General features: G+C 49.2%; 1 protein-coding gene across 1 annotated transcript in view; it reads right to left on the bottom strand.

Moving 5' to 3' along the window:
* PAAF1 (proteasomal ATPase associated factor 1) overlaps nt 1–24,392 on the bottom strand; it is a 504,864-nt gene that overhangs the window by 210,111 nt on the left and 270,361 nt on the right. The window contains exon 7 of the mRNA XM_069640133.1: nt 14,632–14,826. Within this exon, the coding sequence (XP_069496234.1) occupies nt 14,632–14,826 (195 nt within the window). The remainder of the gene's footprint in view (nt 1–14,631; nt 14,827–24,392) is intronic.

Genomic DNA, 24,392 nt, shown 5'->3' with positions numbered 1-24,392 from the left:
CGTCAGTCCACGGATCCAGAACGAAGATAGACTACCTGTTCATTGATCACCAGCAGTCATTAGGGTTAGTAAATGCGAACATCTCCCGATTAGCTGGTCGGATCACAACATGGTGGAGATGGATGTGGCCCTAACAGGCTTGAGACCCTGGGAATCCCTTTGGCGGTGCAATGTCCTCCTCCTGAGGGACACCATCTTTGCAGATGAAATGAAGGGTACGATTGAGGAATTCTTCCGACTCAATGACACAGGGGAAGTTGAAAAGGGCAGGGTATGGGACGCGGTGAAAGCAACATGGAGGGGCCCTCTTATCAGGGAGGGTGCCTCTAAAAAGAGAATCAGTGTTACGCTCACCTGGCTCCCACAGGGGCGTCGGTCGGACCCGGACTGCTGCGGCCTCCACCCACGTAATGCGTAGTGCAGCGATGTCTGACTGGATCTGCCCTCCTAATCTTGTCAGCTTGACCCGTAGAACTATTCTCCTACAAGTGGAGAGATGGATTTAGCCACTTGTGGATTCAAGTGATAGCACCCCCACTGCCCTCCCCACTAATCACCTCTGAAGCGCCCTCTCAGCAATCTCACCTTATATTCTTGAAGGATGAGCCCTCCATCCTGCGAAGCACGTAGGGACGCGTTGATGATCAGTTACTTCACTGGCCTGAGGATATTGGAAGAGTTGTAGACGAATCCTGACTCTAAAAGGTCCTGGCAAAGAGCCGTAAGTATATAGTTCGTAAGAGTTAAAAATGTCTGGAGTTCACTCCTGCCCAATTCCTCTTTTATCTTGCAGCTTTGACCCAATAAGAAGATTGACAGCTGAAAGCGCTCCGGTAAAAGGAACAAGTTACTTACCTGTAACTGTTGCTCTTCGGCATGGGTCTGGCATGGATTCACATGCTCATGAATATTCCCCGTCGTCAGGCTGGGAATCCTCGGTAAAGAAAAAATCAGTATCAGTTCTGATCTGTCTTTCGTAGTAGTAACCATTCACTGATCTCTGCGTCATACTGACCACAGCCAATGACTGCCCTCTACCTAAGCCCCGCCTCTGGCAGCCATCTTCAGATTTGGTAGCACGTGAAGTGGCAGTATGACCAAGTGAAGAGCCGCAGAGGGGTAGGCGGGAGGGTTCGCATGTGAATCCATGCCAGACCCATGCCGGAGAACAACAGTTACAGGTAAGTAACTTGTTCCTTCTCCAGCATGGGGTCTGGCATGGATTCACATGCTCATTAGTAAAGAATACATAGCAGTACACACATGCACAACCACGGGAGGTGGCAAAGGCTCAACATTAAGCATTACATCAAACTCAACATTAAGCAATTCTTACCTCCTGACCATGTTCACCTTAGGCGAACAGATTGCGCAGCACTGCTTGGCCGACCCTGGACTCCTCCCGATCGACGCAGTAGAATTTCGTGAAGGTGTGCGTCGACCTCCACATAGCAGCCCTGCAGATGTCAGGCAAGGGCACACCAGATAGGAACGCCGTGGTAGCTGCGATCGCTCTGGTGGAATGGGCTCTCGGACGGCCAGGCAGCGGTCGGTTTGCCAACCGATGACAGTACATGATATAGCCGGAGAGCCATCTGGAAATGGAGGCCTTTGAGAGAGCCTTCCCCTGATTGACAGGTCCAAAGTTCACAAAAAGTTGTGACGTCTTCCGAAAACACTTTGTGCGGTCCACGTAAAACTTCAGCGCTCTAGCCACATCCAGCGAGTGCAAAGTCCTTTCGGCCGGCGACGAAGGCGACGGGAAGAAAACAGGCAACACCAAGGGTTCGTTGAGGTGGAAGTCCGACGGCACCTTGGGCATGAAGGAGGGGTGCGTCCTGAGCACTACCCTCGTGTCGTGAAAAGTCAAGTACGGGGGCTTGCAGGAAAGGGCCTGGATCTCTCGCACTCTTCGTGCGGAGGTGATGGCCACAAGAAACGCTGTTTTCCACGACAGGAACTTTAACGGAGCAGAGTGCAGAGGCTCGAACGGAGGTCCCATGAGCTTGGTCAGCACCACGTTGAGCTCCCACCCCGGGGCCGGAGCCTTCACCGGCGGGAACGATCTGAACAGTCCCTTCATGAACTCTTTCACCAGACGATGAGACCACAAAGACGTCCGCCCCGTGGTTCTGGTGTATCGGGAGATCGCAGCAAGATGAATCTTGATGGACGCGTGCGCCAGTCCAGCCTTGGCCAGCGTCAGAAGGTACGGCAGTACCCGGGGAGCCGTAATTCGTAGAGGGTTAATCTTCTGTGCGTGGCACCAGACAGAGAACCTCTTCCATTTGTGTCCATAGCATTTAAGAGTTGAGGACGCCCTGGCCTTTGCAAGAACCTCTCTGCAGTCGGCCGGTATGTCGTATCCTCCAAACTCTAATGCTGCAGGAGCCAGGCCTGCAAGTTCAGCGACTTCGGGTCGTGATGAAGGATGGCGCCTCCTTCCCTGGAGAGAAGAACCGCATCCACTGGTAGCTTGATTGACGGGGACGCTGACAAGTCCAGAAGGTCCGGGAACCATATCTGCCGCAGCCACGCAGGTGCGACGAGGATCATCCTGCACCGTGACCTCTTGAGATGGGTGATGAGCCGGATCAGCAATGGCAATGGAGGGAACGCATATAGAAACAGGCCCTCCCAGGGGAACGAGAAAGCATCGCCCATGCTCCTCGGCTGGGGAAACCTTCTGGCGAACCTCCGGCACTTGGAGTTCGTCACCGTCGCAAACAGATCGATCTGGGGTGTGCCCCACCGTCGGAAGAGGCGGTCCACTAGATCCTGTCGTAGTTCCCACTCGTGGCACGAGCGCAGCTCTATGCTGAGCGAGTCGGCGATGGTGTTTTTTATCCCTGCCAGATGAAACGGCACCAGAAACATCCCTTGGGTGACGGCCCAATGCCACAGATCCTGCGCCTCCTTGGACAGGGCTGGGGATCTGGTACCGCCCTGCTTCCTGATGTAGAACATGGTGGTGGTGTTGTCGGTGAAGATCCTCACCACCTTGCCCTTGAGGGACGGAAGAAAGGACCTGAGGGCCCAAAACACTGCACGGAGCTCCAGGATGTTGATATGGAGGGACTTCTCCGTCAGAAGCCAAAGGCCTCTCGTGTGCAGATTTTCGGTGTGCGCTCCCCACCCTTCCAGGGAGGCATCCGTGGTCACTGTCTCCTGGTGGCCGGGGGTCTGGAAGTTCATGCCCGCCGTCAGATGCGCGCGGGTGCCCCACCACCGGATCGCTCGTCGGAAACTCTCGTCGAGTGTGATCCTCTTCTCGAAGCTGCCCGTCATCTGGATCCAGCGCGCGTCCAGGAACTCCTGCAACGGGCGCATCCGGAGCCTGCACAGGCGGATGAGATAAATGCAAGAAGACATCATTCCGAGGAGGGACTTGATGGACCTCACCCTAGCCGCGTCCGCAACCAGCATCCGCTGCACCTTGCCCAAGATGGCCCTCGTCCTTTCCTCCGACGGAGAGGCCAGAAGCGACACTGTGTCGAGCTTCACTCCCAGAACAGAGCGTCTTGCCCGGGCACCAGGTGGGACTTGGCGTAGTTTATGGAGAATCCCAGGTCCGTGAGTAGTTGGACGGTCCTTGCCGTGTGCTCCACGGCGAGCTCCTTCGTCTTTGCTCGGATGAGCCAGTCGTCCAGGTAGGGGTAGACATGGATCCCCTCTCGGCGCAGCTGCGCCGCCACCGGTGCAAGGCACTTGGTGAACATCCTGGGTGCCGACCTCAATCCGAAGCGAAGGGCTCTGAACTGGTAGTGACGCCCTTGGACCACAAACCTGAGAAACTTTCGGTGTCCCTTTAGGATGGGAATATGGAAGTAGGCATCCTCCAAATCCAACGACGACAGGAAATCGCCCTCCTCCAGTTGACCCAGGACGTGTTGGAGGGTGACCATCCGGAACTTCTGTGCCTTGATGAATTTGTTCAGTCGTCGTAGGTCCAGGATGGGACGCCATCCTCCCGTCTTCTTCTTTACGAGGAAGTATCTTGAGTAAACTCCGGAGCCCTGAAGCCTCTTTGGGACGAGCTCGATGGCGCCCTTCTTGAGCATCGCCTTTACCTCCAAGAGAAGTTGAGGGACGTGATGTTCTTTCCTGGCCACAGGGGGGACGCGCGGGCACCTCTTTAGAAACTCGAGCGTGTGACCCTGAGCTAGGGCGTCCAGCACCCAATGGTCGGTGGAGATGGACTCCCACACGCTGAAGAAGCTCGCCAGCCGGCCTCCCACCGGGGTGCTTCGGTGGGGGCCCGACCCCACGGCCGGTTCAGTCCTGCTTCGACGAGGCTTTGCCGCCTTGTCCTCCTTGGCGACGACGGCGGGGTCCGCCTGACTTGCCTCGTCCCCTGTAAGCTTCCTGTGACGACGAACGGGCCGCTTGACGGTAGGTGGAAAATCCGCCACTGGAACCTTTGGAGGCACCCTGTTTGCCTCCGCCGCTCCGAAAGGGCGGCCGCCATTGCTGGAGAACCCCAAGAGCCCGGGCCGTCTCCGTGTCCGCCTTGATGGCTTGAAAGGAATCGTCCACTGTTTTCCCAAACAGGTTGTTTCCGTCGAACGGCATGTCCAAGACTCTGGTCTGCACGTCCTGACGGAAGTCAGTAGCCTTGAGCCATCCACGCCGCCTAAGGCACACGCCGTTGCCCAACTGGCGAAATCCAGTGTCAGCGATGTCCGTCGCAATCGTAATCGCGTGGTCCAACGCCACCTCTCCTTCCTGCAAGATCTCTAGGGCTTCCGCCCTCTTGTCGTCTGGTAGGAAGTCCAGCAGGGTGCCAGTTTGTACCACAACTCTCTGTCGTAGCGGGCTACGATAGCCAAGGCGTTGGCCGCCTTAATCATTGTCGCTGCCGACGAGGTGACTCTGCGGCCCATCGTGTCTAATTTCTTTCCCTCGCCGTCCGGCGGGGAGGTTGACGTAGAGGCCGCGCCCCCCCCCGCTTTCTTCCTGGCCGCCGCGGAGACGACCGAGTCCGGGGTCGGCTGTGCCCGAAGGCACAAGGGGGCCGCGTCCGGGACCCGGTACTTCTTCTCGTACCGATCCCTTCTAGCCGGCGTCGTGGATGGGTTCTTGAGGAGGGCGAGGCCCTCATCCCAAATATCGTCTAGTAGAGGTACAATGAGGACCGTCTTCCTCTTGGTCTCACGCCGTTGATAAAGGAAACCTTCCTTCTTCTTCTCTTCCGGGCAGAGCTGGAAAAGCTCGGATGCCCTGGCGATCATGGAGTGAAACGATCCAATCTCGTCGGGCGGGGAAGCCCGGGTGGGTGGTGACGACGGGAGATCCTCGTCGTAAACCTCGTCGTCTGTACCCGTCGCGGCCGTGTCAGTCCCTGTATCATCCCCACGGGTCGTGGACGGGGAGGAGGGCTGAACAGGGCGCGATGGCTGAAAAGGAGGTGGAGGATGAATCCTTTTTCTCCTAGGGGGAGGGCTCCCAAAAGGGCCTGGCTCCGGGTCCCCCGTCGGGAGCGGTTCCTCCGTTGGTGGTAACGGCAGTCTCGTCCTTATCTCCGAGCATAAGGACTGTATAGCCAACAAAATGGCCGCCGAGTTGTCTTGCGGCACTGGTTGAGGGAGATCCGACGAGCGATCAGGAGCCCCGTCGGCATCCTCGACGCCCTCGTCGTCTTCCAAGTCGGGGTCCCTCCCGACAGGATGGCCTTCTTCCACGCCAGAGCCATGGCCTAAGACTTCGATCAGCTCCTCCTCAGAGGTTGAGGCCGAGTACACGACGACCTCCTGCCCCCCCTTTTTCTTCTCCGTCGGAGGTTTCACGGGGGTCCTGTCGATGGGCATGAAAGAGGACTCCCTCCGCGGTGGCAGGGAGATTCTGGGCCCCGGGGTCGCCACCACTGGTGTAGCCTCCACAGGCTGAGCCAGGGCCGCCGCGACTGTCTCGATAGAGGCCTTGGCCGGATGGATCAAGGCTTTCACCACTTTAGGTGCGCTCACCGCCTTCTCCTTGGGGGGAGGGTCTCCACCTCGCTCCCCCTCCGATGGGGCCTTAGGGCACGACCGGGGTCTCTCCAGGATTTCCGGCGGGTGCTCGGCCTTCCTCTTACCCGAGCCAGAGCGTTGGCTCGTGGTCGATGGTGCCGGGGAGGATGCGCCCTGCCTGGCGCCCGTAGAGCCCGACCGTTCGGCGCTCCCGGTGCCAGCGGACTCGCGGTGCTTGGCCTTCTGTTGGACCCCCGTCGCCGGGGCGCCCTCAAAAGTCTTAGAAGACCGCTCGGACTTCTTCTTCTTCTTCTCGCCTGACGGGCTCTTTCCTTCCAGCCAGTTGGCGAGACGTTGATGGCGGTCCTTCATGGTCCGCTCCGACATATTGCCGCAAAACGCACAGTCCTTCTCCACGTGCGTCTTGTCCTCATGTAGGCAGTAAAGGCAAAGGGAGTGTTCGTCCTCCTTAAAGACATTCTGAAGCTGGCATCCAGGGCAGACCCTGAACAGCTTTCTGGGGGTCGAGCTTCCCTTCTCCTGGGCCATGTCCGAGATGGGCTTGAGAAACTTCTGGAGTCCTCCAAAAGCGTGGCTCGACGAAATCTTCACCCTTGAGGGGCGTAGACGAATCTGACACGGGTACCCGTTGATCGGATGAAGAAACGGTGGAGCTTGAGGCTCTTTTGACCGAAAAAGAGAAATTTTTCTGAGAAAAAACGTGAACAATAGCACTAACGCTCGAGAGCAATAGCACGAGGATCCCAACACTTGAACGTGCGGTAAAAATCTGAAGATGGCTGCCAGAGGCGGGGCTTAGGTAGAGGGCAGTCATTGGCTGTGGTCAGTATGACGCAGAGATCAGTGATTGGTTACTACCACGAAAGACAGATCAGAAACGAAACTGATACTGATTTTTTCTTTACCAAGGATTCCCAGCCTGACGACGGGGAATATTCATGAGCATGTGAATCCATGCCAGACCCCATGCTGGAGAAGTCTGTTACCTAACACTGTCCGGTAAATAATGCAAAGGGTTAAACTTGCTGCTTTCTCCTTATCTAACAGGTGCGGCATAAGAAGATGTGGCATGCTGATGAATTATACCTCCGGCGGTAAAATCAGGTAAGCATATGGCGGTTAAAGAGATTGTCTCTGTCTGTTCTCTCTGCTCACCTTGTTGTTTCTTGTCCCCCTTAGGTGCCGGGATTCGGCGATGTAAAGATGGAGACAGCGCCGGATCGAAGAGATGCTGCGTGGAACGGCGAGTCTGGCGCAGGATGCTTTTAAAACAAAGTCTTTCCTCTGGTTTGAAGATGCAATGAATCCGGAATCAGGTAAGAAATCAGGTAATACTCTTGCTCTAACCTTTGCTTCTTTCCTTCTTTCTAGGAGCTCGAGGTTCGAGGCGGGCGTGGCAGAAGGCTGGATGCTTCTGCTGGCACGGTGAACGTTACGCTGCTGGATGCAGAATAACGCGAAGCGTGTGCTGCTCTTCGGGCGTGGTTTAAATAGCCTTCAAAGTAGTGCCAGGTAGGTATTCCTCCCCGACCACACCCAAGTAATAAAATAGTCCCTAAGGTAAAGTAGTCCCTTCCAGGCCTCACATGGGCTTGGATCTTCTTGCAGCATGGTCTTCATCAGGTAAGTGTGCACTTATGAGCCTGGCGCCTATGGCGCCAGGACTGGTCTCCCATATGAGCATGGCGCCTAAGCCCCTAGCAGGGGTTGCTGGGTTTTCTCAAGGCAACATGATGCCTGCTGCCAGGGCTGAGATACGTGGTCTGGATGCCTGGGGGTATGCATCATGACAATCAGGCCTTATTGGTCCGAAACCTCAGGGGAGAGATCCGTCACCTAGTTGGGTAGAAGGTAAGGAGGAAAGAGAGAGGGAGGAGGATCTCAAGTCGGCAAGGGAAAAGCGTCAGGAGCTAAAGGACATAGAGATGGGAATGGTGCTGGCTAGTTTACAATACCTGAAACAAAGATACTATGAAAAGGGGGATAAGGCTGATGCACTATTGGCGGCGAGTCTCTGAGGTCAGAGGGCAGAGAGGTGGGTGGCAGCGGTTCGGGACGAGGGAGGGAAGCTATGCTCCAGAGCAGGGTAAGTGACCCACAAATTCGCAGAATTCTAGGAGTGTCTGTATAGGTGGGAAGGGGGGGTGGACGGACGAGGAAGCACTGGCGGCATATCTGGCGGAAGTACCCCTGCTAAGCCTCCAGAGCGGAGAGATCGCTGAATTAGACAAGTCAATCACTCAGGAGGAGGTGTTGAAAGCCATAGCAGGGCTAAACCTGGGGAAGGCACTATATAGAGCATGGTTCTATAAGACCTTTGCCGGGCCCCTGGTGCGACACATGGCAGGCCTATTCACTAATATCATGGCCACCGGAAGGGCCCCCCCCATCCTTTGGTAAGGCATTGGTTACGGTTATACCGTAGGCGGACAAAGAATCGGAGAGCTGCAAATCATATCGACCTATCTCACTAGATAATGTAGACGCAAAAAACTTTAGGGTACTCGCCACACGAATGGATGGCCTTATGCCGAAACTAATCCATTCAGATCAGGTGGGATTCATTCAAGGCCAACAAGGGGCAGACACCCTGTGCAAAATGCTACATTTTATGAGGGCTGCCGCGGCGGAGGAGGGGAACCCAGTTTTGGTGGCCCTAGACACCGAGAAGGCTTTTGATCCAGTGGACAGGGGCTTCCTCCATGGGGTACTCAGGAAATGTAGATTTGGCGAGGGGATCCAGAAGGGCATTCAGGCACTATATGGAGCTCCGACAGCTAGGGTCACAGTCAATGGGAGAATCTTGCAGGCCTTTCTGCTACAAAGAGAGACGAGGCAGGGATGTTCCCTGTCACCCCTCCTGTTCGCTCTAACTATGGAGATACTGGCAGAGCACCTGAGAAGAACATTAGTGTGTATGACCGGCATACACACTAATGATCCTGACTATATTCTGGGTGTGAGCAGGCCTGCCCAGACAGTGACCTGGTAACGCAGCTGGAACCCTATCAATTCTAAGTTGGTTTGTGCTTAGCGCACGCATCTGGTTTTGGTCTGCCACTTTTATTTCTTTATGGCACCTGAGAAGAACCCCACAGGTCGAGGGTGTCAGGGTTGACAATAGAGAGTTTAAACTAGGGCTGTATGCAGACTATGTCATGCTACACCTAATGAATCCGGTCCAGTCGATCGCTGCAGCCATGGCAATAATTGAAGAGTTTGGGAGGTTCTCAGGATTCAATGTGAATAAAGGAAAATCAGTGGTTTTCCTGTTTTCTCTAGATGGCATTAGGAATGGAGAAGAATTGAAATCGCTGGGATTGCAGGTCCAGTTGAAAGGGGTGAAATACTTTGAGGTCAACATCGTCAGACCTGGGCCACGCTAAACATCCCCCCCTTGTTTGATAAATTGTTCTCAGAAATGAATTCATGGGGAAAGGGACAGTTGTCGTGGATTGGGAGGCTCAATGCAATAAAGATGAATCTCCTCCCGGGGGTACTATATCTATTCCAAATGTTACCAATCCGGGCAACGGAAGTCCACTTGAAAGAGGCTAAGCCACGCATCCGGAACCCAGGGTGGGATATGGGACGCGAATATTGCCGAAAGAAAGGGGAGGGTTAGGACTACCAGACCTGATGATGTATTACAGGGCGGCGCAACTTAGGGCAAACGTCCCGCACCTGAGAGAGGACCCAGATAAGCAGTGGGTATTCCTGGAAAATAAACATTTACTCCCGGGGACGGTAGGGGAATGGCTCTAGGTCCCGAAGAGCAGACGAATCAGGGATCACCCAATCATGGGAGTTCACTGGGAAGTACTGGGCATGAGAGGAGAGGGGGAAGGGATTACCACATGGCCTTCCCCGATGAGCCACATTTGGGCGTCACCGGTTAGAGTACGATCGTCGGGCAATGAGATGGCTTTATCAATTGAATTGGGTAGAGTTTTAAAGGAATGGAAGCTAATAACAACTTGATTTCCTTTTTGTAAAAAATTTGGTTGTTAGATTTTTTGTTTTGTTTCATCTTGTCTTTTTATCTTGATTTTTCCTTATTTTTCTTTTATTATGAGATATGTGTACTTAAAAACTGTAAAGGTTTGTTTTTACTGCTTATGTAATAGTTTGTCTGTGAAATGTGTTAAAAGTCAAATTGTGGCTAATGCACTTTAAATAAAAAAAAATAATAAAGTTAGAGACACGATACCCGAGGTTGGACGGTACCAGTCATGGTTTGAGGGGGGACTGGCAAGGGTGGGTCAAATGGTGAAAGGAGGGGAGTTTATAGGTATACAGGATTTGGAGGAGGCATTTGACATAGGCAAATTGCTGGTGCTGCTATACCTCAGACTAAAAGGAATATTCTTGTCAAAAAAAGTGAAGGTACTTATTCAGAGGGACCTTATGCCGGCTGAGAGGGTTCTGGATGGACACGCGGATATGAAAGGCCTCATCTCACGCCTTTATGGGGCACTTTTGGAACCCAGAGATGGTGTTGTACAGGGACTCCGGGCATGATGGGAGAGAGATCTGGGAATGGTACTGGTGGGAAACCTATGGCAGCTGATATGTAGGAGGGCCTTTAAGACGTCCATTTCATGCCAGTACAAGCTTCATGCTATAAAACTGCTACATCGCTGGCAATATGATCCAATGCGCCTTTCCTAAATGTTTCCAACGGTGGACCGCCATTGCTGGCATAGATGTGGAGCCAGAGCTGACTACTGGCACATGTGGTGGGACTGCCCTAGGGTGCAAGTGTTTTGGTCCGAGGTTTTGCGGTGGATCAAGGATGCAGGAGAGGGAATGTACAGGTTGGACCCTATGTTGGTATTGTTCGGGTTGGAGAAGCGGGAGGCCAATGGGGTGTACTCCTGCCTTTGGCACACTTTCTCCTCTTGGCGGCAAGGGTGTGTCGGGCCAGATACTGGAAATGTGGGACCCTCCCCACAGTAAAAGAGTGGTTGAACACGGCAAAAGAGATTTATTTAATGGAAAAGATCACAGCAGGGATCCATGGGGGGAGCTCCTCAGTGGAAACTGAATGGTTACAGTTTGGCAACACATTTGGGTGAGGGGAGAGAGGACAGGTGGCTCAGGAAGAGGGAACTGGCCCAGCCCGGCAGGATAATAAGCCCGAAGGTGCACCATGGAACTTGATGAGATAAGGATTAAACGTTTAGAGTCCACTCGGTCTAGGACTAAAATGTAAGGGCAGTTAAGATTTTAGGGTGCCAAAGGAGCAGGTTATCTGAATCAAAGGGGGGTAGCGGGAGGGTGGGGAAATAATGGGCTAGCAAGTCATGTTTACAAATGTGTTTGTGGAGGGGTGATCCCTCATGTTGTTCAGTTTATTCAATGCTTGATCCTGTTTAAACTCAATAAAAGGCAATTTACACACAAAAAAAGACTTGCCAGGCGAAGAAACCATCTCTAGAACCTTGAACTAAGCTCATGTTGCATTAACCACTTATTTTCCTCCCTTTAAGTGACTTTCCTCCATGTGTTTGCAGAGTAAATGCATTACCGCATGACCTGTTGAAAACCGCATGAGTGTGCAATTACCGATAATACGATAACCTTGTCTTTTCCCTTTCTAACATTGCTACAAATGTAACCGCAAACAAACACAAAAGTGAAAGTGCCCTTTGAAGTACATTATCTAGTATTGCTAAGTGTTCCACCGCAAACGTCGGAAGTATTTAAAGTGATTCTGGTATAAATATAATAAATATATATCTCTTATATAAATAGAAGTGTAAGTGCTTCTTTGTTTTGCCTGTCTAGCTAAGATTCAGAGTACTTACCTACAGCTCACATATTCCTTTTAAGATAAGCCCGACTGCTCTGCCACACTACCAAGGTCCTGAGCTAGTACTGACTGATACTAAGAGTTGGGGGATCTACAAACCACTGGGATAGCTTACTAAAGTCTTACTGCCAGTAGAACTTTAGGAAAACTCCCCTAACAGGGGCCATCTGGATCAAGTGGTGGAAGAAGGTCCTTGGCGAAAGAAGACATGCTGAGGGAAAGCCAGAAGCCAACCTAGGGCTCCTGGGTGTTTGCAGCTGTTGAGCAACACCACTTACCTGATGGAAACCTGATGCAGAGCAGAAGATCCCAGCACGCACTGCAACAGGCAGAGAAACCGAAGAGCAAAAGCAACGAGACAAGAAGAGATGCTGATAGTCAACGGTTTGCTGGCGAAAGAAGGAAATATGCCAACCAGAGCCGGCGAGTCCCTGAAAAGGAAACATGGACACCGAGGCATATGGGCAGCCACGCCACATGCAAATACACATTGAAATAGTAAACAAAGTTTTGAAAAGTGACAAAGTCAGTGGGCACTTTGTTAAATGTGAAAAGAGAAGTTAAAGACTTACCAGTCTGTGAGTGTATGCAATACACACAAAGGAAAAGTCTGGCAGGATAGTATACCAGGCAAATTCAGTACCAGATACTGCAAAGTCAGGAAGACATCACAGTTGAAAGTGTGTGCACGGCACACACGAGAAAAGCCTTCACAGGAGGGTGAATCAGACAAAGTAAAGCTGTAAGTGTGTTTCTGAGAGGTCCTGGCAGGAGAGTATACCAGGCAGTTGCAAGTGTGAATAAGAAATCCATGGTAGGGAAACACACCAGGCAAGGACAAATTGAACAGTGCGTAAGAAATACATTGCCATAAAAGGGGTCATGAGAAGGATAGATCAGGACGAGCCAAAGGCTGTGTAAAATCAGTGAAAAGAAGAGGGAAAACCTGGCATGGGAGTACACCAGGTATCCTAGCAAGATAAAAGATAAAGAACCAAGTTGTTTTATATATCAGTGGTGTTGTGAAGGAAGAGAAACTCAAGGAACTGTTATCTGTTGAATGTACAACAGAGTTAAGAGAAATCCACAGAAGGGAATCACCCCCTGGAACAAGGAACTCTATCCTTCTGTAACTTTGGCATTGGAGTTGTACATTTTTCTTTTGAACATTTATCTATCACTCAAGGCCAACAACATTTCCCTTCTCACCTTAGAGTTTATTTGTTTAGAGTGTAAGGGTCAGAATCACACTTTGGACACAGGACAGTTTTGTTTTGAACATTTTGATATCTACAGAGCCTTAGTTTTGGTTTTAGGTAGGGAAACAGCTCTAAAGCAGGGACAGAGAGGCATTTCCCTCACCCCCTTTTATTTTAATAAAAGTCTTTGACCAAAATTCATTGTGTGCGAGTCTCATTCCTGCCTCCTCACATTACCCGAACAATACATTTTTTCTAAATATTACCCATATAGATAAGTGAGAAGGAACAAGGAAACAACAGCCTTCAGTGCAGCATACCTGGATGTTGTAACAGCTCGATCTTCCGGAGCCGGCTACGTTCCTGATATGGGACGTCAGAACGTCACGTTAACAGCCAAACCACTAGACTGCCCATGATGGTTCCAGTGTAGAACGTGTCGGGCCCACAGCGTATGCTGGAAGCGGAGGAATCTGACAGTATGCTGTTGCTCACTACTCATGAATATAAAGTCTCCCTTATCCATTATTCCACCGGAGAAATGCTCAGGTTCCAAGCGCCTTCTCTAATTGTCTTTACTTTACTGAAGCATCTGTTTCGAGGCAGAGTTTCCAGATTTTAACTTGTGATTTTTCCACTGTTTGATAGTGAGTGATCCCAGGTGATTGGAGGCACATGGGTTGCAACAGGTGTTATCTTGTCTAATTCTCTCTATGTGCCCTGCTAACACTAGATCTGTAAAGTCTCATTAGAATCATGAGAAGGAGTTGTGGTTCTTTTCAATCAACATTTTATTAAGAGGAGCCTGTACTGCTTGCCTGATGCATTCATATTACAGACCATTCTAGGTGCTTCCTATGAGATGACTGCAGGTAACTCATGACATACCTGAGCATTGAAACTAAAAGTCATTGTTCCAACCCACCTTCACTTGTGTCCAGTTTGTAGACAGCTTATGTTCGGATAACATACTCTAAATGAGGATTCTCTGACCTACCCAAAAGTAGGCAATTGGCCTCAACAAGTAGCTCTTGTGCACTTAACTGTAGAACGCCCTGTCGTCTCCAAATCCTGGGCAGCAGAGATCTGGCAATACAATATCAACTAACATAACATAGCTGATAACCTAGAATTAATAGATTCCGAGCAGGAATAATCTTCACAGCCTTAAAACCGTCCTCCAGCTATGGAGCCAAACTGTGACAAAATGGGGTGAAGGGGCAGTTGAGCAAAGTTGAAGGGCAGGAACGCATGCACTTACTTGGCCATAGGGCAATAAAAAGCCTAAATGTGCAACTGCACAAATCGAAGTCAGTCAAACTATCCATATAAACCACACAATGCTAGAGAAAGTCACGTGAGTTCTGTATGACACAGTAGGCATTAAAAGACTTTGCAGCCAAGGATCACAAGGCACTTGTTACAGACTTTGCACATTGTTCAGGATGACACATTTTAAATTGTAGAAAGCGGAGAGTGATAGGGTGTGTGGGTGTACCATGCAAGAGAAAGTGACGTGTTTGGGAGCCTTTACAAACGTACAAGACTTGGCACAACCTTTAAACACTAAATGATCATCAAATTAGTAACACTTCTTTGCATAAAATTAGAATCCTTTTACAGGAGCCCTGGAATCAAGTTAACTTACTTGGGGCTTCTTCTGGGGATCCCAGGTTAATTGTGTTGTCCGCATTGCCTAAAGCAATGCCGTTCACAGGAGAACCACAGTTGGCCACCTCTGCCAAGCAGGCAGATTTCCCACAATCCCACAACCGGGCAGTGCCATCTCTTGAGCTGGATACCACGTTTCTTCCTCTATCCACAATGGCAACATCCAGGATCCCTAAAAACAAAAAACACTTGCCATCAGCTAGTGGGATAAAATAAGAGGGTTTACTGATTGCAAGGAGAAAGAATAGGTTATCCTTATCAATACCGTTTTATTTATGTCATGTGGTACATATATATTTTCATGGCATAGAAATTTCATTTTCAGAATGCTATCTAACCTGGTAGAGTAAGGGTTTGTGCTACAGTAATAAATAGGGATGTTGGAGGGCTACTTCCATGGGTTGAACTGTCTAAAGGCGATCTAGCCTAGACTGTGTAGGATTATTATTATTGTTATGTTGAGAAGCAACGGAGCGCTTTACAGAGGTATACAACAATACAGATACATAACGGGAGCGCTTTTCAGAGGTAACAACAGAACAGATATACAGCGGAAGGTAGGATAGAGAGGTGCACAGAGGAGGGGTACAGCTATACCGGTTGGCGGGGAGGAGAGGGGTGGGCGGCGTCTAGCGAATCAGGTGGCACGAGGGGCAATGTGATGGCCTAGGTGTTGAGGAGGAGAGGTTCCTTGAAAGAGGTAGGTCTTGAGTTCCTTTTGAATTGTAGGAGCGTGGGGGGGAGTCTGATGCTGACGGGGAGGAGGTTCCATAGTCTTAGGGCATAGGCAGAGAAGGCTTGTTTTCTGATCCTTAGGATAGAGAGACTTTGACAGAGGAAATGAGATGCATTTGGTTTGAGAAAGTTATTCAACTACAATTAGCACACAGGGCGGGGGGCGCAGCCAATCAGGATCTGCGGATCGCAGACTAAAACCCACATTGTGACCTAAGTGTCGTCAGGGCTAAATCTGTCTCTAACAGTTATATCCCCCTGCACTTAAGCACGCTCTGGTGATCTCTCTTCTTAAAGAGCCTAAACCGGACCCTTCTCCTCCTTCTAATTTCCATCCTATCTCTCTTCTTTCTTTCCCCATGATATTGCTAAAATCTCTGGTCACCCCCCCTTTCTGCTCATTTCTAGAGGATTTCCACTTTCTGGACCCTTTCCAGTCAGTGTTTAGGCCGGGCCGGGGCACGGAATCCGTCTTGGTATCGGTCTTTGACGATCTGGCGCAGATTGTAGATCGGGGGGCATCAGTGTTCTGATCCTCCTACATCTCTCTTCTGCATTTGATACCATCGACCATGCTATTCTGATTCAGAGATTATCATCAGTGGGTTCTCCGGTCGGATCCTCGACTGGTTTCTGTTTCTTTCCATTCTCACTGATCGATCCCACTCTCCTCTTCTTTCTCCTTTCACTTCTCCGTCCCTTTCTTTGACCTGTGGGGTTCCCCAGGGTTCTGCTCGCTCCCCTCCTCTTTTTAGTGTTCATAGTCAGCCCCTTATCACTGTGATTCACTCTTTTGGTTTTCAGTGTTATCCTTACGCTGACGACACCCAGATCCTAATTCGGCTTGACCTGGCACTCCCTTTGCAGGGTACAGCGCTGTTGACTATAACTCTCTGCAATCTTTGCCTGGATGGGCCACAACTGGCTTCGGCTTAACAGCGATAAAACTGAGTGCTCTTACCGTCGGTGCCCCACCCGATGACTAACCTTGGTCTTCTGCTCTATGGCCGCCTGAGCTTGGCCCCCTAGCACAGCCTTCTACAGTGGTGACAAACCTTGTGGTCAAGCTGTCAGGCTCTCTTTCTATGCTGACTCAAGTGAGTGCGGTCTGTCAAACTGTTCTCTTCAAGCTCTGGATTCTGCAGAAAGTGCTCCCTTTTCTTCTCACTGCACTCTGTCCCCGGGTTGTCTCCTCCTAGTTGCGGGTTCTCTTGACTGTTGTAATTCCCTTTACTTAGCCCAATCCAGCTATCTGCTTCACTGCATTCAGCTCCTCCAAAATTCCACAGCCCGCCTAGCTACGTGTGCCTTGCTTCTTGCTTCTGCCTCTGCTATCCTCGAGTCCCTGCACTGGCTCCATCTAGCCAGTCAAGTAAAATTTAAAACACTGTGCATAGTGCACCGTGTCTTCTACAAAATTGGCCCGGAATACCTACAGAAAAAATGTACCTGTATCTTCCTCGTCCACTTCCCTCTGCCAGCACGCTGTGAATCGCTGTGCCTCGTGTCAAGCGATCCAGTGTGTGGGGATGCTCCTTTTCGGTTTCCACAGCTCTCCCATGGAACTCTCTCCCTTTCTCTCATTGCAGCGTATACAACCATCTGTCTTTTACGCACGCTGTTAAAACATTTGAATTCTCTGCCTGATTCATTCATTATGTAGTCTTTTTGCTGCTCTCCTCAGTCTATGCCCTAACTGGCGTAGGTTTGCACTATACAAGTGTCTCTAACATAACAAACCACCCGCCAATGCATCAACTTCACTGAATGTCATTTTTCCGGTCATCATGGTAATGGTAATCTACAACCATGGCAGCCATATGGCAAACTATTTTCATTCATTGAACGGGATGTGCGCTGCATCCTGTTGAGTGAATGAAAATACTTTTATTTTAGCAACCCAGGTTACCACCGGGTTGCACTTTGGGCTAAACCGGGGGTAACGTCCCAGAGCCCTTGTTAACCGCCCTCGCATTACCCCTCTGTGTAGTCCATGGAACGGGTTACTAACACCACATTACGTGAGCATTTTGGTACATATAGGTTATGTGAGAAACCAGAATGTGTCTCACCCACTAGTCGCCGGGGATCTGTCATCCAGGTGGCCAGGACACAGCCATTGCTTTTGGATCCATTTCATGGGGGTGGACCAGTGCGGGAGGACCACCTAGGTGAGGGGTCTTTGGGGAGTGGGACTGGGATACCGGATGGTGAGACGCGGTATCCTCTTCTCTGTGACACCTTTACCCCATTGTACCAGGTAGGATACTTAGGAACTCAACCCCCCTAACGCCCTCATTTACAACACTAACACTTTCTCACAGAAAGCCTGCTATGAGAGAAAATGGACTAACAACCGAGCCATATACCTGACGTGTCCCAATAAAATGGCCAGGCAAGGTCAGGCAATTACTGACCATCACACACACACCATTACACTGCCCCAAATGGTTAAAAGGCGGCGCACGAGAGCACACTCTGAGCGAGGCAAAGCACACAAGGAAACAGCAGTTCCAAGATGGCAGTTTAACAAGAGGAGAAAGACGACGAAACAGAAGGATCGCAAGGAGAGAAGTTACCTTGACCTTTTCGACAAGGAACCGTTACTTTCACGAAGCCTCGAGAATAGAAAGCGTAAGACCAGGAAACCAGGCTGAGGAATCCTGCATTGTGTGTCAGAGGTACCCGGACCCTCCTAAATCGACAATCAACGCAGGGAGAATTACCAGCTGTTGTGGTACTGTCCTTGGCGCCAACAACAAAACAGCATCAGTGAAATCAACACAGCCGGTGAGTTAGGGAGACTGATACAAGACTGGTCTGTGTTGAAGCCAAGGTGGCAAGTGGCAATATTGTATGGCGAACGCGGGAACGAAAAGTGTATGAAACGCATGCGATAACCAACGCGAGTAAAGTTGAACTGCAGATGTGTTATTGAACTTTGAAACCAAGATACAGAGTGGTTTCGCACCACGTGTGTGCTCAATCCAAGGTCTCTGTAAGGTATCCACTGAGAGTTGACAAAAGTGAAAGAGTGACAAAGGATTGTGAATCCAAGTGGTCCTGCGACAGGTCAAGCTAACTCCTACACACAATCGAAAGTCTTCGATGCCGATACAGTAAAGAAAGTTTATAACAAAAAGATAAATTGGTCCGAGCCCGGCAGAGGAAGATGATTAAAGATTTTGTGTCAAAGAGGATCTGAGTCCAGTGGAGGGGGATACGGGGTGAACAGTGAATCACCCGAGAAATTGGATACGTGAACATCCTAAGAACATTGCGTTAAAGTGGATCTGAGCCCGGCAGAGGGGGATCCGAGGTGAATAGTAAATCACCTAAGAAAATTTTGTATATGTGAAATACAAAAAGGAAAGGAACTTTACTGTTTGTTGCATCAGGCCCTCTGACAGAAGAGACTTTGAATGTCAAAGAGACTTTGGCACGGAAGGCCATGATGTGGAAGTTTTGAACTGCACCCTTGAGCTAGAGAAACCAGAAACTGTGCTAAGCTCGAGTGTGCCGCCTCCCGCACTGAAAACGTGGGGAAGGGAAGCCAACGTCTTGAATATCCTGACATATCATTTCTTGAACACTTTCTTTTGCATAAAATTTTGTTCCACACTATTTGTATTTAGAGGTAAGGTAAGGCAATAGGTTTATCAGCATAGGCCCTTTTATTTTGACAAGACACCACTAGGACTGTGTTATTATTATTTGATGGTCGTAGCTTATTCCCATCTTTAGATTTAGGATTAGATAGGTGTTTTTCAAACCCAACTGAAGTTCAATAAACACCCTTAAACTGTGGTCACTTGTGTCTGTCTTACTGTTGATACCATGCCTTCCTTACTACTCCCAATTCTCCATAAGAGTGAAGGCCATCCCCGCTCTCTCTTTCCCCTCAAATCCCGTCCCCCCACTCGGAATCTCAACCCTTTTTTGTACCGCAGGTGCTTAGAGTAGCAGCCTACTTAGCTGCAGGACCACAGATAAGGTTTTATTCATGGTGACTCTTCCACTCCACTCTGGAATCTCTACCATTATCGACTGGTGGAAACTGCCACCTCAACTAACAGACTAAAAACGGCTTCTTAAGAGCTCAGTGAAGGCTGTGCAAACCTACAGCATATATATCCTTAGATGCAGTGGCAATGACCTCCACCCACCCAAAATCAGTTCAGTTTAACAGACCACCTTGATCACAAAAGGAAGGGTGGATATGAGGGAATCTAGCACTAAACGTACAGGAGACCGCATAGAGTAATTATATTCAATTTGTATGCCTTAACCCATTTAGTGCAGATTCCAGAGTAGGGAAATAGTTATAATTGCTCACTGTAGTGCCTACTTTAGGGCTAGTCCATAGTCTCTTTTCTGACATACTTGCAGGATGTCATCCTAATGGGGATGACGCCAGAGTGCTCTGCACAGACACATTTCTTTTAAAAAGAGGAGGTCATTTGCAGGCACACCTGCATGCTAGACGCGCCACTTAACACTTCTTGGCCCCTTACTCCAGTGGAGGATGTATGCTTGCTTGTTATCTGTGTACTGTAGAAGTGATTGCTACTTCAACAAGTGAAAGGTCCGATGGTTCCCAATTTCATGAACTACGCCACATACATCATTTTTGATTGAATGTAACTATGTGATTAGGCGCTTCCTGCGTTTTCCCCCAGCGGCACTGATTTTCTAAGGTAGTGATTTAGACACATGCCAAATACAAAACTACTTATCAACTATATTTCTCCACTGCAACAGAGGAAGTACATTTTATACCACAGACCTTATACTTTTTCACCTGCCCAAATCCTAAAAATGATATGCGTTAAAATAGATTTCTAAAATCAGCCATGGTGGGAGATTTTTGGGAGGTCTCTCTGTTTTGGCAAACAGGGAAGACACAGGGTTAGCTAAACGCAATCAAGGCGGTAGCAGAGTGGCAAGGCTTAGTCTCAGGAAGGAAACGTGAGTGGTCTAGGGTTACAATGAGTCCACACAGACTCAACAGTAATTCAAGTTAGACAGTAAGTACATAAAAATGCAATCATTTATTAGGCCTTTAGTTTACACATTAAGGAGATAAACATCATAGGTAAATATTGTCACAACACACCTTATAAAACCTATATATATATCCATTACCAGTGCAAGAAAGGTGAGTCGTCAGATGCACAGAAATAGACAGAATTCGTTGAAGCCAACACAAAACCGCTTCCCTCAATCTTATGAAGTCCAGCCCTAAGATGGTTTGGTTTTTTTTGCCTAAAAGTCACCAGTTACAAAGCATACACTTTACCGTGAAGTTCATATAGTGATTGCAATGCCAGTTATTATGATGAATAAAGAGTTATCACATTTTAGAAAAAACTTCCAGTAAACTTCGGGTGAGTACGTACCTATGAGAGACTGGGGGGGGAGGAAGCAACAGGTATGTAGACTTACCTCAGTGGCTCAGTGTTCTCCAGATGTCACGGTTGGAGCTTCCACAACTTTGTTGCAGGGTTATTCTTCTGTCTTTGTCCCTACCACGAGGGTCGGCGAGATCTATAGACAGCAGAGATATTTTGTTTCACTGGTTTCGTTTCAGCCAGTGGCAGTATTTAGGAATTAGATCCAGATTGCTGCCAGTTGAAGACCCAAACGGAGAGACGTGAAGACTTCTGCAGAAGCCATTGCGGGACACCTCAGGGACACGAAGAAGATGAGATCCAACAAACGTCACCACAGTCTGGCGATCAATGCAAGAGCAGGCGACTTGAGGCACAAGCTGAAGATCTGCAAAGTTCCAAGGCTGTACTCGGAATGGTGACGGCTGCAGCGAGGTAGCTTCAGAGAGACCTGGTCAGTCCATCAGTCGGTCCAGGGACACTTCCAAAGGCACAGGAGGCACTGATCCTCAAGCAGGGATCGAGGCTGGTTGTTCGCAACTGTCCGGGGGTCAAAGCACCAACAAAGGCATTCTTGAGATCAAGACAGAGGAGCACTGCTTCACAGAGAAAACACTAGAGTCAATGCTGGCTTCCTGCAGGCATAGTTTCCAAAGTATTTCAAAGTGAAATGAGTATTTGCCCAAAATCAGGTAAGTACTTCTCTCGATCCTAGTCCCAAGGTTAGCGCTAGGGTATGATTGTTTGACCCAGGTTCAATGATGACCAAAGGTCAGGGGAAGGGAGTTAGGGGGTAAGGGGCTTGGCACCCAATGTTACCCCAAGGAAGACAAGAGGGTACAGGAACAGCTATATTTACTTAGCCCCGGACTCGGATTCTTCCAGATGACTCTGTGGGTCATCCGGAATTAACTGGGCACACTATCTGCTGTCCTTTGTTCGGGTGAGAGAAGCCCTGGGGTTGCGGACGCAAGGGCTTCTACCGGCGTCGGGACAGCTTCAATGTGGAGGTTCAAAACAATGAAAATTGAAGGCCTTTGCAAGACAGACCACCTTAGGACACCTCACAGGACGGATGCAGGCGACAGGCGATCCTTCAGCGACATACACACAACCAGCACCAGCTCAGCTTCTCTTGAATATAAGAAGCTGAAATTGCAGGAGCAGGTGACCTATGACACAAGCTGAGGCCCCACCAAGTTCCACGGTTCGACTCAGAATGGCGACGGCTGCAGCAAGGTAGGCCAGCGGGGAGCTGGTCAGTCCACCAGGCAGTCCAGGGACACTTCCGAAGGCTCTGAAATATAACACTGCTGGTTATGCTCGAACATTCATCGACTTTAAGTGATTTTCGACACTGTAGATCACAGGATCCTAATGTCTAGACAGACTCCTGTGGGTGGTGTCTCTGAACATGCACTGAATTGGTGCATCTCCTTTTCATCTAACCACCATCAGCGAGTTAAGCTAGATTGATACCTATCTGATTTAAACAGGACTGTGGAATTCCACAGGGATCCTCATTGTCACCTCTACTGTTTAATGTATATTTACAGCCATCGATGTCCATATGCAGATGATACCCAGATTTATGTAAAAGTGAATTAGACAGTGGAGTACCTGCACAACATGGAGCAATGCTTTGAATGACCTCCAACAAGCTCCAGCTGAAACCCAAGAAAATAGAGTTGACAGATGGTGCTAATATCCACACCCATCATGTATGCTGGTCTCCTCTATGATCTTTGTTTCCAGCGTCAAAAATCTAAGGTGCCTTTGGCAGTTTAATCTTGGGTGCGAGCAATAGGTGCCAAGGTACATGCAGTATTGTATTCACTCCGTTTGTTAAGACACGCCCTTCCATTTGTACCCCAGAAAGATCATGCAATTGTGGTAGGAGCATTGGTTAACTCCAAATTGGACTATGGGAATGGCACCCTTTTGGGAATTCCCGACAGACAAATTAAACAGTTTCAGGAGGCAGAGAAAGCTGCAGTCCGCCTGATATTTAAACCACCCAAGACTGCGTCTTTCTCTCCGTTGCGCAGATCACTCCATTGGCTTTCTGTCAGGCAGAGGATCGATTTTAAAATCCTCTGCTTGTTTTTTAAATGCCTAACAATCTTGCCCTAGGCGACTTATCGAAGGTGGTTCGCTATGAGCCAAGGCGCCTCTTAAAATCCTCTGATAAACATCTTTTTGCGATTCTGCCATTTAGATTTGTTTATAAGGGTGACAGGTGCTTTTCGATCTATGGACCCATGGAACCTAATGCTTCTAAACATTTAAAGTATTTCCTCCTTTCAAGTTTTCTAGAAAGCCTTGAAGAAGCATCTGTTCAACTAATCTTAATTTACAAAGACATCCGGCTTGGATTGCTAGCCATTTTGGTTAGGAATCAAGTTTTTTTACTCTAAATATCATCAGCTCTATGATGCAGTTAAGTCTGTTGTAGCGCGTTACAAATCCATCAAATCAAATCTGCAGGTGTCTTCTTAGATCAGGCAAATGAGCAGGGCTTCATTGGGCCAATCACTGGAGTTGATGCTGGTTTGCTGCAGGAGTCTTCCTCGGGTCAACAGAAGGCTTCACATTCATGGGAATCTTTGCTTCAACGTGATGAATGGCTGCAGGTGTCCTGCTTTTATCCAGATCTGGGTCTGGAAGCAGATTTGAGCCCCCAATGGTAAAGATATACCATATTAAAACAGCCAGTGGTTGTCCAATCCTGTACAACTAATGGTTCCTACTTCTACCCAGCACCAGACTTTCTAGCACTAGGGGATGTGGACAAGGGCCAGACAGTCCGAGCCCCCTACTCTGGCTCACACACAAAGGATCACTGGCCCACGAAAGCAGCAGCTTTCCCGAGCAAGTACAACACCATATGGGTGTACCTGAACCAAACTGACAGTATGGCCAAAAAACATGCGAAAAACCTGGTGGCACGGCCATCTTTGAGTGCTAGCCACCTTTTGTAGCCATCCACGGGTAAACGGAAAAGTGCACGAGTAAAACATTACAAAAATGGTAACAATATTACTGCTGCCACCAGCTTGTCGTAAGCACATATAAAAAGTAACCAAAAATCCAAAAAGGTCAAAAGTTATAAGGATACTAGTATCGTAATTGCTCTCCACTGTAAGGCGGAGTGTGCAACTGTAAAAATATAAGAATTCCATGAAAGAGAAAGTTTCTCAGTATTGCCAATCACAAACTAGTCAGTTTCCCCATAACAATGAGCAAAAGTACTTCACAAAAGTCATAAGTTCAAAAACTAAGCAAAAAGAAGGGTTTCCCATAGAAATCTATGGAGGAAAAGGTCCAAAAAGAGAATCTTTGCTAATATCAGTCAAAGCCGCACATGGAATGTCCTTTTCCAGGGAAAGCTGTGGCTTTCACTGGCTAAGGGGTGGGTTTTGTGTGCTGCTAGAGGAAGGGGGGCCTGGGGCAGTCCACTACTAATCCACATCCCTGTGCCTGAACGTCAGCTACTGGGCAGATGTTCTGGCCATTGGCTATCCATGTTTGGATAGCCAGTGCCTGTTTGAATGGTGCAGATCCTTAACATTGGTGGGCTTGGGCAGGCTATGAAAAAATTCAACAGATCATT

Source organism: Ambystoma mexicanum, chromosome 7q (assembly GCF_040938575.1).
Source record: "Ambystoma mexicanum isolate Mex_15411 chromosome 7q, UKY_AmexF1_1, whole genome shotgun sequence".
Classification (NCBI taxonomy): domain Eukaryota; kingdom Metazoa; phylum Chordata; class Amphibia; order Caudata; family Ambystomatidae; genus Ambystoma; species Ambystoma mexicanum.
This window is presented reverse-complemented; position numbering and strand designations above follow the sequence as displayed.